Genomic DNA, 21,066 nt, shown 5'->3' with positions numbered 1-21,066 from the left:
GAGTCTTTTAGCTCTCACAGTGGTTGTGACTGGCCACAGAAATGATTACATTGTTTTTCCACCCACAGATTGAAGGCAAAGAAAGAAATCTGAATATGCAAATATGAAACCAACATGAAACATGGCTCTGTTTTCACATTTTGGTGACGTTATCATGCGTGGGTATGCTAATGAAATTGAAAACACTTCAAATCTACTCAGTCCATGTGAATGGCAAGTGTTTAAAGTACGCATGTAGTTAATGAGTTGGTGATGTGATCTATGTAACCAATAATTAAGTGCATCTTTTTCTATCATATACATTTTCAAACTAGCCAAAGATTAGAATGATTGTACAAAAGGAATGACAGAGAAAGAAAGAATGCTCATTTGCATAATAACAGTTATACAAGTTATCGCAATATTCCGTAATTTCAGTTATCATCCCAACACTAATAAATGGGAGCAAAAAAACAAACATTGGGACAAACAAATCTTTATTTCCATCGTATATTTCATCACATGATTGTCAGCAACAATGACAGGCTAAAAAAAGAATTACAGAAATCAACGACAACTTTACAAAAAATCTAAGACTAAAAAGAGATAGAGAGTGACCAAAATCGGGAGAAGACATAGATAGAGGGAGAAGGAAAGGTCTTTCCCCTCCCATCATGTTCATTGTAACCTTTCTACACTATTACCACAGTATTGTGGGCAGTTACCTGCATGTGACAGTTTCCCATCAGCACTCAGTACACCACAGAGACACACACACACACACACACACAATCACTCACACATGCACACTCACTCGGCACCAGAAAAGATGACAGACTTTGATTGTAAGATATAGACTCATCTGTAGCTAAACAACTCTCAGAAGCACTTACTCCTTCTTAGTATCGGGCATTTTATAACTTGAGACACTTCATTCAGGGAAAACAAAATAGCTTTGATTACATTCAAGATTAAACATTAAGACACAGTTCAGGTCAGACACAGAAACCTACATACAATATCACACCGTATAAAAATATAAATAGACTTTCAATCATGTCGAACAATGTACACTACAAAAAAAAAAGAAAAAAAAAAGATAGCTTGATTTCTATGTCAAAGTCAAAAAGTTAAAGTTGGTCATAGAACGAGAAGGAAAACTACACTGAAAATGGTCCTGAGAACATTTTATACAAAGTATGAAACTATTACAAAATTCTAATACTGAAGTATAAAAACAAATACAAAATGCACATGAAAAATGTGTAATTTTACACCGTGTCTGCTTTGCTAGGGCAGCATTTGCAATGCAAAGTTTGTTACAATGTCACGTAGTTTGCATATCTCGAGGCTTCTTTTTCATACTTTATGTCCACATGAGAGTACCTAGCCTAGAGATCCGTCTACTGCTGGCCGATATATTGTCCACGCTCAGATAACAGCAATGGTGTCTCACAAAAGTACTGTTTTTTAATTTTAGCTGTATTGATAAATGTTATAACATCGGACCTCATTCGCTAATATCTTCCTAGATTTTTTTCTTAAATTTGTTCTTGAAAAAATCCCAAGTAAGAAAACATCGGTGAATGTCAGAATCTTTGTAAAAACTGCGTAAGTGTATTTTAAGAAGAAATTTGGGTTGGCGAATGAGGCCCACTGAATTTTATCAGCATCGCCCAGCACCAGGTCTCTCATCAATATTTTGGATTTCTCTCATTATGTAAGTTGCATGAAATGCTGACAATCATGGTCTTGGGCAAAAAGATATGTACCTGTCTGGTCTCCTTGGTTCTAAGTTTTTTGGCACATCAAGAATTGTCTTTTTTTGACAGTTTTGCAGTTCATCTCAGTCCTGACTCTTCTCGCCTGCTTGGACTTCCACATTTTGGCTGTTTGTAGACGTCTTTCCACAATGAGAAACAGGGCAGGCTGATGGAAGAGGAGCACTGCTGAGGGAGTCTTTTCTGGGTTTCCTTATTAGGAGTTCATTCCTGCATGTGCTGGAGGCTTCTCTGGTAGTCCTCCACAGGCAGTGCCCCCTGAGAAGGAATCTCATAACCCCGCAAGTAATGACCGTTGGTTTGGCCGGCAAAGTACAGGAGCTGCCTGGCAAACAAGGGCTCCACCTGGGAAACAAGAGAAACAATGGCTATTAGAACTGGAAAAGCCTCTAAGTTAGAGAGAACTTTTCATCTTCAGACCATCTTGATTAGCTGGTTTAGGGTTGGAGTATTGAAACCACACCAATTTACTGGCTGAAAAAAACTGGGTTTGTTTCATACAAAAGGGCTGATTTATGGTGCAACGTATTTTTTTATGTTTTCCACAAGGAAGCTGCACTCAAATGGCTCCCAAAGTCTGAGTTAATATTGGAATATATAGTGTTAAAAAGGAATATATCAAGCTAGCATTGGTCCATGCCGGCAGATATACTGTAAGTGATACATTTACAACATGCTGATGACTACCAGAATGCAAATGACTGGTTAAAATTTGGTGCCAAGACCCTTGAAAACTGACGAAACCAATGAAAAGCACTGTAAACTGTAAATGAAGTGACTTGCTAACTGTAACCCAACAAAAACGTGACACATTCTTTTGTGGCAGTGCTATAGCACATTATCCTCAAGCACTATAGCCTTTACAGTGTTCATCAAACCAGAGCACATGCACCTTATACAGAAATGGGCTACACTGATTATGCGAAAGTTATCAGTAAATGTCATGTTAGCATTTTTCCCTCTATTTCTCTTGGTTTTTGATGCTGCAACAATCAAATATGCCTCAAACTGTTGTTCTAAACTGGGCAACTTGGGAACCGCTGCAGCTTGTGCACCATTCAGGGTTTTTAGATACTGCAGTACCGTTAAATGACCACACGGAACAGTTCATACAGATGGTCCAAAGTTTGTGCACCAATGAGCACAGCCCTTACGGTAAGTTCAGCAAGTTCAGCTACTTCGAAATAGGATTTCAACATTTATTAACAAATATGTGCGTCTGGCCATCATCATGTACTTTTAAATATATCACTGTTGTTGGAACAAAACCTCATATCTCCAAAATGGTAACTTTACAGGAGAAGGAAAAAACCCTACTTTACTTTTAATGTAAGTCAATGGAACCAGACTTTTTTTCCACGTCATTTTGGGTCATTTCTTTTGGTGCATTCATCGTGAAATTTACACACAGTGTAAAGCAGAACAGGTGCTTTCAAATTATGTCAAAACTGAGAAAACACCATAAATGAAGATGCAAGCATTTCGTCAGACAATAGCGATATTCTCCTCGCAGCAGTAGGATTTGGCCAAAAGTGTTGCTCTGTACCCTGTGGTTGAGGATACAAGCAAAAACACTCTTTCAGACATGCAAAAACACATGGATGTTGCAATGACTTGTATATCCATTAAAATACTATTATTTTGAAATGGTGTTGACTGAGTCAATCAGACTTTTTAATCTACTTGAGCTGATGACATTTAGAGCGATGTTCTTCAGGTTCAAGGTCTTCCTCATTTAAGGCACTTCTTAGTCACCTCCTACATGTTCCTGTGTATTTCCACTGCACTTTGATGACTTCTTATTTTTCATTATCTAATTAAAAATAGATAAAAAAAAAGATTTCATACGCGAGTCTTTTGGATGCCACCTGACAAAATAAAAGGAAACTGCTAAATTTAGTAACTTTTCATGTGAACTTGCATGCAAAACCAAAAGAACAGTGCAGCCAAGACTCACTATGACTGAACTGGAATCCAGCTCTAGCCCCAATATTGGGATTAGCATTAGACTTTACCACTAAATCCTGTTCTACTCAAGGGCGAAGCTCCAATTGCCTCCATTTTCACCCGTCTTTGAGAACAAATAAGTCAAGTCAATTGAGAAGTGAGAGGAAGTAATAACCCACATTTCTGGACGGGATACAACACTAGCATTATAATACACAGGGCAAATACCAGTTTTATAAAATATTTTCTGTAGTATTTTTCAAGATTTGGTAAAAATAAACTCTAATCAGATGGCATAAACTTTATTAGTCTGGTTACCAGTATCATGTTTCATCTGCTTGAGTCACTTCAGCACCCCAGAGCCTGAGGACTTTCCAAAAACCCTTTAGGCAAATAATTTCAAGTCCCTCTGCTGCATTAAGCAACACTTAGAGGAATATGCCAGTCACAGTCTCTGATTAGTGTTGTTTTAAAGCCTTTTAGAGAGCTTTGGCCGAATGCTATTATTGTATAAACAGTGGTCCATGACTTCAGGAACATTGGCTTTAGCTCTAGTTTCTTGGACATGAGATAATAAAGTAATATCCATTGGCAATAGTGTTTGTTATTGCACTGCATTAGTAACAATATAAGTGTAGATGATAGTAATAACACGTAGACCAGCTAGTCAATTCTTTCACTTTGCTTGCTAGCTAGTTGCTGTGATTTCCTACCTAGCTATGTAGCCACTTAGCAAACAAGCTCATTACACACTTTAACAGAGCATAACAAATTCAATAATGTGTAAAGTTTCTTTGATTGTGAATAACTGGCTTTTAGGCCAAGACACATTATGGTTCTGGTCCTTAAAAAGCAACTGGCAATTAAGGCTAGGTAATAAAATGTACATCTGGATGGCATTATGATCATCCCCCACTGATAACACACCAAGAGCCCCACTGAGGCATTACTTTAAAAATGTCAAGCGCACCTGAGCTGTGATCATCTTGCTCTGTCGCTGTGGATCTGGATACTCATCTCCAAAGCACAGCACCACCTGGTATCTTGGCATGGGGCGTCCATGATGGATATAACCCTGCAACTCTGTGAACAGAGGAGAAGGACTTATTTAGCTTACGGAAACAGATTAGGAGCCAACAGAATGGCAAAATTAAAAGGACCTGCTATTTGAGTAGTTTCAGTTGATGCTATAGCATAGTGGATAACTCCTCCATGCAGCAGACTGAAGTTCAGTTCTTTGCTTGTGCAAGAACACCACACTATACCATTAAGACTCCTTGGGCAAGACTCCTAACACTCCATTTACCTACCTCTGTAACATGATTAAACTGTAAATTCAGAAAAGTGTAATACTTCATTAATATTCCTCATTAGAATAGTACTCCTCCCAGCTCTTTTACTGCTTATAATAGATTTTAGACAAACACAGTTACTGTAATCTAGAATTTGGTATTACGGGCTACAGATTACAAGGCAGTGGCACGACATGCAAAGGATGTGTTTCATTTTGTGAAAAATTTCTGTCAGTGCAAAACATCTAAACATTCCAGATCAAATTTAATCGAATGTCTTGATCGGCAAGATTATAAATCTGTGTGTCATACATTTTTTGTGTGTCAGGGCCACAACGCTGCAGAGTTTACGGTACTTTTGTTGAGCTTAAAAAAATCATTAAAAAACTGTTTACTTGAGTTTTTTGTTATTGAATTATTATTGTAAATTATTACACATTTCATTTTCAATAAACTTACAGAGTGAAAACACTTTTCACTCAACTTTTTACTAACCTGAGGAAGTAATTATTTGACTGGCTAACTCTGAGCTTAATAGCTACTTTGCTCTGTTACTGTTTTCTTTTTTATATACTGTCATTTTATGACGATAGCAATTTATTAATTACAAAACTGTTGCTTATATTCCAAGTACCCGTTAACTAGCTAATGTATGTACAAGTTAATGTTTATAGCGTGCTAACAGGCAGCTTAGTATAGTGATGACACCAGCCTTTAGCACTGGATCCTCTTTATGGAAGGCGAAAATTGACTTAAGGTAACTCAAAGTACTTATCTGAGTTTGAAGGTGTTTTGATAAACAACTTGCTTTTAATTTTCTTTAATAATGCTGCTTGTGAACTGGCAACTCAAGGCCAATACACTACTTAAGTTAGCATTTTCAGTACTCTGTTAAAGGCTTAGATTGAGTTCCTTTGATTCAGGTACTAACATACTGTATGGAAACACTTGAATGTGAACTGAAGGGGGGGGTGTATGCCCCTGGGACTGAAGGCTAGTACCTCTGCTAGGAATCATCAAAATAGGACTGTGATTTCTGGTCCAACAGTCATTCTGTTTCCTTCTTCCAGTCCAGCACAAAAGCACCTGATGAGCAATATGGTGACCATAAGACCCCTTTCCCACTCTGCAGTGGGGCCCTGGTGACTAGTTCAGAGAGATGAGATGGCAAGTGTACTTACATAAGGGGCTGTGCAACTGGGGGGTCCACAGCATTTGCCTGAAAGTTACTTGGAAAGTCCTCAGGCTCTGAGTTTGAAATTCTAAAGTGACTGAAATATGTGACACTGGGGACTGAACTAACAGTGGTCATGCTATGAGGTGAACCACAAACAGGTTGAAGGAAAAAGGTTACAAGTACATGCCACCGATAGGCTGGCACTATTTTCCACCAATGGCCTGAATCAGGCACGGCTGCCTTTCTACACCATCTACCCATCTTCAGATTCACTACACAGCTTTCATTTCAGATTGTAATCATAAGCACATTAACCCCATTAAGACTTTTGTGTAATTCCCAAACTGGTTCTATAATATATATTACTCAGCTGACTGCTTTAGTAGCAGACAGTTAACAGCTTAGCACTTAGTCAGAGTAAGAAATGACTAGGTGCTACTGATACTTCATATATGGGGATATGATATAACAAAGTGATGACACTTCAAGGTCATAACACTCTGACATTTTAATACTTTTCAAAGGGCATAAACAGCATCTTCCTTCTCATCGTGACTCTCTTGTACATTTCCTGATGGTTTTCATCACAAGAAATATCATTTTCTTTGATTTACAGCCCAGGTCTGCTCTCCACTTGCCACCCTTCTCTTCATTATCAACATCATCAGAACAACAGCATTATCATGTGACTCTTCCTTCTCAGCTACAAAAAATCTGCATTTCAAACATGACAGCCTGCTTGGAAACCTTACACTGAAGGTCAGAAAACCTCAGAAAACCAGCCTTAAATGCAGGCAATAGTCATTGGTGGTTTTGAGCTCCAGCTCATGCTTTCAGTCTCAATCACCTATGACTGTAACCATCTGTAACCAAATGTTAAGCCTAAATGTCATTCCTAAGCTCTCCCAAAATTAAAGAAAACAGTTGGTTTTACAAGATATACCATCTTGTAGCTGCAGAGCATTTGCTGAACATCAACCAGTTTAGGTTTCTTGCTGGATTAATATTTAAAAGCCTTGACAGATGGATATACAGCACACAGATAGATGGATTAATGCTAGTCACGAAAGCTTGTGATGCCTATAGGTCTGTTAGTGTGATCAGATCTCCTTTGGTGGCTTAGCGACAATGTCTGCACATTGTCAGCCTGTCACTATGCCACCAAATATTGACTTTATAATGACTAATAATTTAGCACTGCAACAACACAGAGGAACATTCATAATGTGGGCTGGGTTTAGGACCCCTTCCTCAAGCGGATGAATGTGATGATTGCACGTTTCTTCTGAGGACGTGAGGGAATTATTGTTCTCATATCTTCATCAGTGTAATGTTGATTTTGCTTTTAAGACCTAAACATTGAACCAACCCTTCTTTTTTTTTTGTATGGCTTTCATGAATAAAGATGTCTAAAGAAAACGAACTGCCAAATCAGACCTAACACAGCAGCAGCAGCGCATGTGCAACATATTTTAGCATGTTTTTATTTCCTTTTATTCAATTTTGCATTTAAAAAAAATCATGTAAGTCTGCTTTTCATTTACTTGTTTTGCCGTTTTTTTCCCTCTTATTTTAGTTTATGGCGATGCCAGGTTTGACGGACAGATTTCAAAACCAGACAAATGCTTTTGCCAATTTCTAGCTAAATTCTAAAATTCATCCTGGTTTGCTGTGCATCACAAAGCAGTGGCGGATCTGTTTTTTACCTGAGAGGAACTGGTGTGTGTCCATCAGTTTGCAGGTCTGCTCCTTTTCCAGCTTGTTGGGCTTGTCCGAGTACTGCGCCAGTGGCCCTTCCCAGTACACCCTGCTCTGACAGAGCCGCTTAGCGTAAAGTCCATCAGGCGTCAGCCACAGCAGGACACCTCGCTCCAGCACGTTGGGCAGCTTGTCGGCGCCACGCCGCTGTGACTGCGGGTAGGGGAAGGGAAAAAGCACAGACTCCGCCCCCCCATACAGCCTGTCCTCCGAGCATGGAGAGGAGGGGGAGGAGGGAGAGGATGGAGAGGGGGAGGAGGAGATGCGGCAGCCATCAGGACTAGTGGTGGTCACCTCTTTCACCAGGGACTCCCTATAGTAGAGGGCCACGTGAAGGCGGAAATCTGGAAAGAGAGGGAAGGATGAGAACAGAAAAAGCTTTAAAAAAGGACAAAAGACCAGACAAGAGTCTGATCAACTCCACATGCGTTGAAGTGAGCATTTCTAACATTTGTGTGGTTTTATGTACCAAAAAACAGTCATCATTTTTGTTTATATGACCATTTTGTCTCTTTATTACTTACAATTAAGCTACTTTTGTTGCTGCCCGTTAGGACTGATATATGTAAATAAACTGTTATTGTGCCTCATTCAAAAAGCAGGCTGGGCTGAAACACTGCTTATAACTTCAGTGTGGATGGGCAGGGCTAAACCAACAGGGCTGCATAGGTTTAAGTGACACTTTAATCCCACAAATGGGGAAATTTCACCTCTGCATTTAACCCATCCATGAAGTGAAACACCACATACACACTAGTGAGCACACACACACTAGGGGGCAGTGAGCACACTTGCCCGGAGTGGTGGGCAACCCTATCCATGGCACCCGGGGAGCAACTGGGGGTTAGGTGTCTTGCTCAAGGACACCTCAGTCATGGACTGTCAGCGCTGAGGATCGAACCAGCAACCTTCCAGTCACAGGGTTAGATCCCTAACCTCCAGCCCACGACTGCCCCTAAAATCCACTCCTAAGGTGGATATATAGAAACACAAATTTTTGTGACCACAAAACAGTGAACTTCAAATAAACTGACTTTGGAGCTTAGTTTCCACACATGGGCTGTTTGAACTGAGGGGGCCTGTTGCTTTTTGAAGCTTTTAAAGTTTACACAGTACAACAAACTCATTTCAAGAAGGAAACTTTGTTGTTTTTCCATGATATCTGCCTTTTAAAATGAACTACATCCTTATGTGCGTTCCTCTTTTTGTAAATACACAGGTCTCATTATTAATGCGAGATAGGAAGCTGGTGTATTAGAAGGGGAAACCGTCGCCGCCTGGAACTGACTTCTACCAAATTAGGACAAAGATGTAAAGCTAATTTTAGCGATGTAAGGTTTCAAGAGAAGGACACCAATGGCCCAAAATCTGTGGGGATTGTTCAGATGTGTATGTGTGTGTTTTTACCAGAGATGGCCATGGCTTCTGCTGATCTCATACTGGGGTCCACTGACACTGGATGGGACTCTGTTGGGGTGTAGGTATAGAAGGATCCGGATATCTGGTACCCTGGAAGAGATTGCAGACTATTAGAGGGCATATTAATTTCAACAACGCCAGTTTTAAACTCTTCAGCTTCACTTACTTCAGCTTCACCTTATTAACCCTTAAATGCATGACATTTCTTTACCCCTTTCTAAGTATTAGAGCTCGACTGATATATACTGACTGGCCTAGATATCTGAACATAACCGTTACCATTAGAATAACATGTTGTTATTATTACGGAGCCCTGCTGGTGACATCCTGTATAAATGAAAACAATGCATGGCCTTAGTAAGGTGGGAGAACAAGATGATACCTCATTAAGCCATGGTCAAGGCTAAATGATCTCATTCCCATCCCTTGCTAAGTCGTGGCCATGCATTTGAATCTTGTCCCCACGGCTTTGTAAGTTGCGACCACAACTTAATTATCTCATTCCCACACCTTACTAAGTTGCGGCCGTACACTATTTTTAATTATACGGGATGTCGCCCAAAGGGCTCCATGTTATGACAAAAATAATCTCTTTTTTGAATAAAAAACATAAAAAATAAGAAGAAAAAGAGAAGATAATTAAGCGAATCTGAAAATGCAAATTATTCTCCACCATCTCTGCTATAATACTTTTATTATTTTATTATTAAAACTGAGTTCCTGCTGTTGTTTGAGTTCAAGAAACAAGGCTTTTGAGGAAAAACGTAATATATGTGAATATTTAATTCATAGTTTACAACTGCAATCAAACCAGTCTACACAATCCTAAAATTACTTCAATTAATTCAGGAATGAATGCATTTATTTATTTTATTTATACAGGGGCAGCTTAGCCCACTGAGACCAAGGGCCTGTAAGACATGGTAAAATCCTATATCAAAGAAAATAAATACACAAGGCAGAAATGACATGAAATTAGGAAAAACGCATGCAACTCTAATCGATCCCGTTTTTAAAAGGCACTTTAAATTGACTGGAGGGTATTTTAGCACTCAAGTGAAGGTGATTCCACACTAATAACTGTGGACACAGTGAATAACTGTACCATTCAATGTATTTATTGTAAAACTATAATTGGCATACGATCTTATCAGTGCAATTGAACTAAACCCCACTGGAATAAACAGTAAAATGTAAAATATAAAATTACATCAATCAATAATATTATTGGTTATCAGAATCTGTAGCCCCTTACAACTTGTTATATTGGTTCACTCGCAACTGAGCACTTATACATTTAACACAAACTGATTTGCAAGCTGCATGAGAGTGTAAAGCTGTAAAGATGAGTTATTGACAATAACGATAATAAAAAATTCAAGTTAGTGCAGTGGTTTGAAGTTAACTTGTAAGCATGCAGTAGTGTATTGGTGGACTGGAATGTTGCATTCTTCAACTTGTGTCTGAAGGCACAAAGGTTCTCGGCCATACATATCTCTGGGCAGTTTCTATTTGTGGAGTCCCTACGTTACAAGACAAAAGCTGCGTGAAGCATCAGCAACCACTAAGTGTAAAGAACAGACTTTCTCAGGTCTGCTATCTAAAGACGCCTCCGCTCCGGCTACTCCATTCTCGGTTTGGTTTCTAACAAACTGCGTTCATTTAAGCAAGGCTTGAAAATGACCTAACGAGTGTGATGAGGCTACTGCAGAGAAACTGACTGAGACATTCTGCACCGACAAGATAACAGAGGCTAATGACAGCCAATGCGGTTCTAAAAAGAACTAAGATAAATGGAGAACCCATGATAAACTCTCAAAGACAGTACTATCAAAAAATGAATTGCAACAGAAAAATGTGAGCACAGCTTTCTTGTTACATGGAGCACGTGGCTGCTCAAAACAAGCTCACTGTCTCTCATTTAGCTTTAGCTTGCTGTACCAGATGCTAACACACACACACACACACACACACACACACACACCTATATACATATATAGGATGTTTTGTTTGAAAAGTCTTTGTTACTCAATTGTTACTCTAACGCTAGTTTTTGTTAGCATCTCTATAAAATCACCATATGACATTAGCATCAAGCTAACAGGTGCATTTTCTCTTCTCCACACTGGACTTACTGCTGCATATGGCAGCTCTACATAGAAGTAAATGAGGACGTCGGAAGCTGGTAAGATACACATATGACATATTTTTGACTTTGTTTAGCAGGTTTTTTATGAACTCCTTAGAAAATATTTTAACTTAAAGCCTTACTGTCAAAGTTATTGATGGAGCTTCTTAGCCTGTTAGCACATCTGAGCAATCTGCTGTGTGGTTCGGCTAACAGCTAGTTAAACTACACAGGGTATGTTTTGGTACGGTTCCAGACACTTTATATCATATACATGCAGTTTGTGACTGTAAGCATATTATCGCTGTCCAAAATTTCAAACGTTTCAAATTTTACTTTGCTACATCCTTTGAGCCCAACAGATGACCATTACACCGTGTGAAAATTTCAGGATGAATGGACCAATAGAAGTGATCCAAAATTGATTGGACTAAAATATCTTTACATTAACTTACATTACACTGAAACCCCTGTAAACTTACAATTTTGGATTATTTGTTCTCCTTTGGTCAGTATGTCACATCCATTTCCGCATTCACTGCATTTCCAGTTTGCAAATTTAAAATTTTTAATTTGCAATTTAAAAAAGATGCAAGCTATTTGAAAACGAAGTTGAGTTTGGAAGTACATGTATTTAAATAACTGCGTCTTTTCCTAAGACGTAATGGATCAGATGGCCTACATTAGATTATGTTACTCGTAAAATAAAACTTTCACAAATGAAGTGTCTTCACACAGCCCATAAATTGGATATTGTTGCAGGAAAACACAGCAAACTTTTAAACATTTTTGTTATATCTGTATTAAAATCAATACTAATGAATCCGAAAAGCGATATACCACATTCAGCCATTCAAAGTGGCTTTCTATTACTCAACACAGCATTAGCAATACTCTTCTCTGAAAGCAGAAAAGGTTCAAAGTGGGAAATAGAGGAAGTTGTTGAGGTTACATTAAAAGATGTTAAGAATGTATACATTGACTATATAAAAGTTCTCAAACTTTCAGCAATGTTCTAGAACCTATGTTGGGCATGGCTACATCGCAAACAAGCTACACCATGATAGCTTCCAAACTTTTGTTCATGGTCTAGAACTTCTTTTGGTCATTGTTATGTCACAAACAAGGCATGATTAGGATTGCTTTCAAACTTTCAATCATGCTCTAGAAAAGTGGTCACCAATCCTCATTCTGGAGATCTTCCTTCATGTAGGGTTCACCTCCAACCCAATCGAACACACCTCGTTCAGAAAATCAAGGACTTTTGAAGGCAATATTTAGATGGAGCAGGTGGGGTAAAGTACGGTTGGCGGTGAGTCTGCAGGTAGGTACATCTCCAACAGCACAATTGGGAACCACTGTTCTAGAACTTATGTTGACCATTGCTACAGCACAAACAATGTATAACAATGACATAGTAGTTCTCGAACTTTCAATAATGTCCTACAACTTTCATTGGCCATAGTTACATCAAAGATAGGCATAACTCTAACTTGAGTTCTCAAACTTTCAGTAGTGTTGAAGAACTTGTGCTGCATCAAAACCAAATACAACTGTGACAAAAAAGTTTCAAACTTTCACTAATGTTCTAGAACTTGTGTTGGCCATAGTTACATCAACAATAAGTACAACTATGACATAAGAGTTCTCAAACTTTCAGTAATGTTCTAGAACTTGCATTGGCCATAGTTACATTAGCAGTAAGTACAACTGTGAGAGTTCTCAAACTTTCAGTAATGTTCTAGAACTTGCATTGGCCATAGTTACATTAAAGGTAAGTACAACTGTGAGAGTTCTCAAACTTTCAGTAATGTTCTAGAACTTGCGTTGGCCATAGTTACATTAGCAGTAAGTACAACTGTGAGAGTTCTCAAACTTTCAGTAATGTTCTAGAACTTGCATTGGCCATAGTTACTTTAACAACAAGTACAACTGTGAGAGTTCTCAAACTTTCACTAATGTTCTAGAATTTGCATTGGCCATAGTTACATTAAAGGTAAGTACAACTGTGAGAGTTCTCAAACTTTCAGTAATGTTCTAGAACTTGCGTTGGCCATAGTTACATTAGCAGTAAGTACAACTGTGAGAGTTCTCAAACTTTCAGTAATGTTCTAGAACTTGCATTGGCCATAGTTACTTTAACAACAAGTACAACTGTGAGAGTTCTCAAACTTTCACTAATGTTCTAGAATTTGCATTGGCCATAGTTACATTAAAGGTAAGTACAACTGTGAGAGTTCTCAAACTTTCACTAATGTTCTAGAACTTGCATTGGTCATAGTTACTTTAACAACAAGTACAACTGTGAGAGTTCTCAAACTTTCACTAATGTTCTAGAATTTGCATTGGCCATAGTTACTTTACCAACAAATACAACTGTGAGAGTTCTCAAACTTTCAGTAATGTTCTAGAACTTGCGTTGGCCATAGTTACTTTACCAACAAATACAACTGTGAGAGTTCTCAAACTTTCAGTAATGTTCTAGAACTTGCGTTGGCCATAGTTACTTTACCAACAAGTACAACTGTGAGAGTTCTCAAACTTTCACTAATGTTCTAGAATTTGCATTGGCCATAGTTACTTTACCAACAAATACAACTGTGAGAGTTCTCAAACTTTCAGTAATGTTCTAGAACTTGCATTGGTCATAGTTACTTTAACAACAAGTACAACTGTGAGAGTTCTCAAACTTTCACTAATGTTCTAGAATTTGCATTGGCCATAGTTACTTTACCAACAAATACAACTGTGAGAGTTCTCAAACTTTCAGTAATGTTCTAGAACTTGCGTTGGCCATAGTTACTTTACCAACAAATACAACTGTGAGAGTTCTCAAACTTTCAGTAATGTTCTAGAACTTGCGTTGGCCATAGTTACTTTACCAACAAGTACAACTGTGAGAGTTCTCAAACTTTCAGTAATGTTCTAGAACTTGCGTTGGCCATTATGACATCACAAATGGAACTCTCAGGTATGTGACAGTCCATTCACAGTGGTGTAATGTGAAGGTGTAGAAAACTCTAAGGGTGTACCATTATCGCAGGGCGGCGCGTGCCACTGTAGAGGCCTTGCAGGAGGGTAAGGGCAGCCATAAGACAGCTCTGCGTGCGGCGGCTGGTGGTGCGGCTGCTCTGTGCTGTACTCTCTCCAGTCCCTCCTTTCCGGGGACAGCACGTAGCTCGGCATCTGTGGACAAAAGAACCGGTGTGTAATTTGACAAAAAGATCATTCAGTCTCACGAGTTGAAGATTTAGACATCACTGCAATGGCACTTCATGTCCACTTATTTATCTCTGCTGCTGTACTGAACCAGTGCCTCCACTCCATCACCCCTACATGTCACTTTATACTTTATCAGTATTAAAATGTACACCTTCTACCTCATCCTCATGCTGCTGTGTTTCATGCTGCTGTTATTTGCACCTTCTATTTATTGTTTATTGTTACTTTTGTTCTTGGGAGTTAACTGGGACCTTGAGTTTCGTTACACCCCATGTACCACATGTGATGCAAATGACAATAAAGCCTTATCTTATCTTATCTTATCTTATTTAACTTGGACCTCTGAAATAATGTGAGATGCATTTGGTAATAAGATAAGATGCGTTTATTGTCATTGCACAGTGTACAACGAAACTGAGCAGCAATCTAACGGCACTTCTTACATACAAAAGGCTGAAATATATATCAGATTTAAGAAGGGGAAAAAAAACTGTATCAAAAATCTTAAATATAAAGATAAAGGACTATAAAACTATATATTCTAAAACAGTCAATAGACAATAGACAGGTGAGGTAGCAGTTGTAGTCGCACATTCCTTGGACAGCTTATAGCGTTATATAATATTGCACATCTAAGATGTTTTCATTGTTATCTGCTTGAATGAACAGGGGAACAACTGAAAATAGCAACCAGAAATGGTCGTTTGCTTGCTGTCACTGAGAAGTAGCCCTGATACACAAGGACTAAAAACACTCAAAGTTCACTACTAGCTTACCTGGGACTGGAGAGGAGGATAAGGAGAATGCATGGAGTAACCAAGAGGGGTCACGTGAGCAGATGTGTCCTCAATGCTGCTAGATTTGGAGCCTAAATGAGAGAAAAACACAGTTATTTCCACTTGGAAAGCAGAAATAGGTTTAGGGACAATGACAATCTAAAAAAGATGTAGCCCTGGACGGACTGATGTTTGATGCATCTCATTTTAGCGAACATGCAACAGTTTCTCGCAACACCAGGTCATCTTTTGTGCATCAGGGCCAATATTTTAAGTAGATCAAGTGAAATAAAATGGGTGAAATATTACTTTCGGAACTTATGCTTTCACATTATAATAGTAAAGTCCTACCTACTAATTGTCCTACCAAAATATCATACAGTAGAGCATATTTATAGGTAGCTCCTTCCATAAAACTGACATTTTTTGGCTGCCTAAATGACCTTATCACAGGGTAAGTAAAAGTGTTAAGCCAAGTCTTTATAATATACTTGAAGTTAAGCTGATTTCACATTAAAAACACAATGAAGCATTGAACAGAACATAGAAAAGCTAAAGTCCAACACTACACTAATGATACACACATGTACAATAACACCCCCAACAGGTAGGACAAATTGCTAGAACACTAGTCATATATATTTTTGTCATGCCTAAATTTATTATTAAGTTGCTAAGTAATTCTGTACTTCACATAACTGAGTTTCAGATCCAATCAAACAGAAAAAGAGCGTGTGTTTGTCTACGAATTGCTTGTGACTTGCTCACATCTAGCCTGAGGTAATTATCTATAGCCAGCCTTGATATACAAGCTACAAGAATAGATGTAGCACCGTGACACTTCTCTCTTATCTGAGCCACTAGCCAGCCTCGCTCGGCCAGTTGTTTAAACGTGTGAAAGGCAAAGCAAGTCTCAATTCTCTTGACCCCTGATCGCACAGGCCCAGGTTATGCAAGGCCCAAGGGGCAGCAGCGCTGCTTGGTCCTGTGCACTTGGTAACCGAAGCCCTCTATAAAAAGCATTGAGGGAGTTTAGCACATGTGGTGGCTTCCTCTGAGCTTCCTGCTCTACTGAGTGAAAGAGCAAGTCACAGTGCTCAAAGTCAATGCACAGAAAGTCTTCGTTTTTTGCTCAATGTATGCAGTGTGCTGAAGCAAGGCAGACGCATCAGGATGTTTTGGTTTTTCTTTGCAGCATGGCAAAGAAATATGATCCGATGCATGTGATTTACCAAACACGACGCTCTAAAACATCAAAAGAGATGCTCTGTGCGCTTAACCGTCTCAAACGCAAAGTGGCAGAGCAATTTGACATGGTGACTACAGAGGTTACAGACAGTTCAGCATGCTAAACAAAGACCAGAACCTTTCACTGGGACGCATATTGGGTGTAGATGATGTCCAGACACTTGGAGACATCTTGAGTGGACATTTTTAAGTCATCTTAAAGTTGACTGATCACCTGTAAGACATAGTACTTTATATTATGTTGGACGTTGAACATTTTGGTTGGATGAAACCAAAGTTTGCTAAGCCAGAGGTCACATCAGGTCAATCAGGCCAATCGTGCATGATTGAACAAGGCATGCATTTATATTTTGCTACCCATCTTAACCCAAAAACCCACTTAAAATGTGGCTTCTTCAGTCCGGAGGCATAAAGCCTTCTGAGGATGACAAAGAAGGTGATGGTCAGCAACCTAACCCAGGGTTTCCTGCTACCCATATGCAGGATTCAGGAGTGGAGTTTACCTCTCTTTGCTCCTTCAGGTATGATCCTGTAGACCTTATAAGGGTCTGATATGTCCAACTGGCTTCTGTCCACAAGTTCATCAAAGTCATTGCTCTTGTTGAGGGCACAGCGGAGTCTCGTTTTCCACGTTGGGGGATCCGGCTTGTCCACCCCTTCCCTGTATTTCCCCTTGAACAGCGCCCAAGCCTGGCAGCATCAAGAAAAAACAACACATCACTCTGGATTAGGTTTTCTATGTATCGTCTGCCAGTTCCTGAAGCCACTTTCTGTTTCTACCATTATCTAAAGTGACTGAGAGGAAAAGGAGAGAGAAAAATATGAATGAACATCGGTCTGAATGAGCAACGGTCTGAGCATGACAGTCGCACGAGTACTGATTGTCAGTCTAAACACTCGCACCATTGTGCAGTTTGCTTCTCGTAGTGTAACATCAAATTTCTTTACCTTCCAGTGAAATTTTAGGCCACTACTGGATGCCTGCTGAAGTACCCTTACCAACCAGTACTATTAATAACGGTAATAATCATAGTAATACAGTAGTAAACACAAAGTAATTGACTTGAAGCCTAAATGAACGATCAATCCGATGATGATGGTAGTCAGGATGGCAGTGCTGGAGGTGAGGAAGGTGATGTGAAAGATCACGACCATGGCGGTGGTGATCATGAAGATAATGATGATGGCTACGCTGAACCACGATCAGAGGTGAGTAGTCACTTGTTACACTTAATGATACTTGTAATAGTGACCGCAACACATTTCCAGTAATACTTTAGTACAGGCAACGGTTCTACCTAGAACCATGAGTTCTATTAGGCACCGTGTCATGCCTAGCACCAGAAATGGTTCTACTATCATCACGATGACAAGCTTAAAAACAGAAGAAGCACTTTTGCTGCTATGCAGAACCATTTTCAGAAAGGTTCTATATAGAACCACAAACTGGTGAGTCATTTAAGCATGGAATGTTTCTATTACACTCTTTAAAAAGTTTGTTCTCCGAGGGGTCTTTAGTAAAGGCAACGTTTCTATAGAACCATGAACACTCAAAGAACCCTTTGCATGACCGAAGGGTACTTTGCATTGTGAGTGTTCTTCAGATTGATGGAGAATGTACTACAGCTGGTCTTATAATCTTTTTGAAAAGGGTTCCATATAGCACCAAAAAGGGTTCTTCTAATGTAATAAGCTTGACACAACAGAAGAACCCTTTTGGTGCCATATAGGATGCTTTTAACAAAGGTTCTGTATAGAACCTCAACCCATTCTCCATCAATCTGAAGAACAAGCACAGCACGGAATGGTTCATTATGAAAAAGACGGTTCTTCAAGGGTTCTTTAGGAAAGAAAATGTTTCTGTATAGAACCACGGACACTCAAAAAGTCCTCTGCATGATTAAAGTGTTCTTTGCATGACGAACAGGTTCCTCAGTTTGATAGAGAACCTGTGCTACAGGTAGTTCCAAGCAGAACTGTTGAAAAGAAACAAAAAGGGTTCTTCTATTGTAACAAGCTTGACACCATAGCAATAGAAGAACCCTTTTGGGTGCTATATAGGACCCTTGTCATAAAGGTGCTAGATAGAACGATACCTAAGACATTCTCCATCAATCTAAGGAACCCTTTTCACGATGTAAATAATCCTTTAATCATGCAAAGGGTTCTTTGAGCATTCAGAACCATTTTTTTTACTAAAGAGCCCTTGAAGAACCACCATTTTTAAGTGTGTAGAACCCTTGGATCTAACCAGAACCATTGCCTTTACTTTTTAGGTGTGTGCCATTTGTTCCAGACCAAAAGGATCCAAAATGAAAGATACCGAGAAGTTCTAGAAAAGTTCTACAAGTCACTCAAGTAGGGTCTGTAAAGGTTTCTTTGGCTTTGGCTTGACCTAAAGTTCTTCACTCACCTTGAAGAGAGCAGCATCCTCCTCGCGGTTGTAGTCCTGTTTTCCCGCGTGCTTCCAGGGTATCCTGAAAATGGTTTTCTCGTCATTCTCCCAGACCAGGCCGGGGTATTCCCCGCTATCAATCTGCTCGATGAGCCACTGCCTAAGTTTGCCATTGCCACAATTGACTGACATGCTGCAGTCCCCATCTACATTCATGCCTGTTAAAGGACGCATGCGACAGTGGTGACCGGACATGCAGGTGCACAGCTCGGCTCATGCAAATGCCAACGTGACTGCAGACAACAAGCCTAATGGGAAACAACTGCATGCACTTTCACTGAGCCTAAGAAAGCAGGCACTCAACTGAACCAGCCTGCACAGGTAAGCAGTCTCTCGCAGTCTAACTGAGCAGCTCTCTGGGCGCTGCTCCAGCAGGACTCCAGCGCTCTCCTGACCGGGCTGCGCGGCTCTTACCTCAGTGAACGCGCTGCACTCGCTCCGCAGGCGGGGTTCTAACGCTGCTCGCGCGTTAAGGCGCACCAGAACCTTAAATAGCTTTAGATTAGACGGTGGGCGGGACCTCCGAAAAAAGGGGGCGTTCCCTCTGAAGAGCCAGTGACAGTTCCATTCCAGAAATGTCACGAGACGTTTTAAAGTTATTACATGTTTGATGGAGATTTAAGGCGGAAAAAAACACGTGCTGTGTTTCCATAACATGTTTACTGCAGTCTGTACAGTCGAGTAAACAACTTTTCTGCCAAAAAATAATCTGTTCGTCTGTGTAATCATAATAATATTAATAGTAGTAGCAGTAATGATTTAATGACTTTTAATGGTGCATCTATAAGGTTACACACTCATGGCTTTACTACTACTGCTAACAACAACAACAACAATAATAATAATCATAATAATAACAATAACAATAATAATAATAATAATCATGATAATAATAATAATCATGATAATAATAATAATAATAATAATAATAATAATGGTGTAATTCTGCTCATGAGTGCATTATAAAGGTTACACAATGCGTATGGCTTTACTACTACTGCTAATAACAACAACAACAATAATAATAATAATAATAATAATAATGATAATGATAATGGTGTAATGGTGCTTAGGAGTGCATTATAAAGGTTACATAATGCTTATGGCTTCATTACTACTAATACTACTACTACAATTAGTGCTGCTGCTGCTGCTGCTGCTAATAATAATAATAATAATAATAATAATGGTGTAGTAGGGGTGCATTATAAAGGTTAAATAATGTTGTGTTTGAGTAATAATGAGTTTATTACTACTAATACTACTACTACAATTAGTGCTGCTAATAATAATAGTAATAATAATGGTGTAATGGTGCTTAGGGGTGCACTGCAAGCTTGGCATCGTAACAATAGAAGAACCCTTTTTGGTCCTATCTAGAACCTTTGTCACAAAGGTTGTAGATAGAACCACACACAACACGTTGTCCATCAATCTGAAGAACCCTTTCACGATGTAAGGAACCCTTTAATCACACAAAGGGATCTTTGAGTGTTAGTGATGTCATACAGAACCATTTTTTTAAACTAAAGAGCCCCTGAAGAACCACCAGTTTTAATGATGGATGAATGATGATGGTGATGATGATGATGATGATGATGATAGTGGTGATGGTGATGATGGTGGTGATGATGGTGATGATGATGGTTATGATGATGATGGTGATGATGGTGATGGTTATGATGATGATGGTGATGATGGTGATGATGGTGATGATGATGATGATGGATATGATGGTGATGATGATGATGGTTATGATGATGATGAAGAAACCTTTATGCCGTGTTTCATACTGGCGCCGCTTACAGTAATAAGACTGCTGTTTAATACTAATTGTAAGTGATGAAGGCTATAATGAAGGGTTTTTCGCAGGTGGGCGTGGCC

At 39.3% G+C, this 21,066-nt stretch overlaps 1 protein-coding gene across 2 annotated transcripts; it reads right to left on the bottom strand.

Annotated features, from left to right (window-relative positions):
• Positions 1–459: 459 nt before the first annotated feature.
• On the bottom strand, positions 460–19,650 carry irf4a (interferon regulatory factor 4a). Of its 2 annotated transcripts, XM_037534672.1 has the most exons (9): positions 19,597–19,640; positions 19,141–19,340; positions 17,231–17,417; positions 15,480–15,571; positions 14,514–14,667; positions 9,342–9,443; positions 7,883–8,278; positions 4,678–4,790; positions 460–2,105 (listed from the first exon to the last, which is right to left on the bottom strand). In XM_037534672.1, the coding sequence occupies exons 2-9, from the start codon at positions 19,336–19,338 to the stop codon at positions 1,965–1,967; spliced, it is 1,383 nt and encodes a 460-aa protein (XP_037390569.1). In that variant the 5' UTR covers positions 19,339–19,340; positions 19,597–19,640; the 3' UTR covers positions 460–1,964. The 2 variants fall into 2 exon arrangements, with proteins under 2 accessions (XP_037390569.1, XP_037390568.1); XM_037534671.1 differs by having other exon boundaries at positions 19,141–19,650.
• Between the last annotated feature and the right edge of the window lie 1,416 nt (positions 19,651–21,066).

The sequence above is a fragment of the Pygocentrus nattereri genome, chromosome 2 (genome assembly GCF_015220715.1).
Source record: "Pygocentrus nattereri isolate fPygNat1 chromosome 2, fPygNat1.pri, whole genome shotgun sequence".
In the NCBI taxonomy this organism is placed as follows: domain Eukaryota; kingdom Metazoa; phylum Chordata; class Actinopteri; order Characiformes; family Serrasalmidae; genus Pygocentrus; species Pygocentrus nattereri.
The sequence above is the reverse complement of the archived record's forward strand: the minus strand, read 5'-3'. Positions and strand labels throughout refer to the sequence as shown.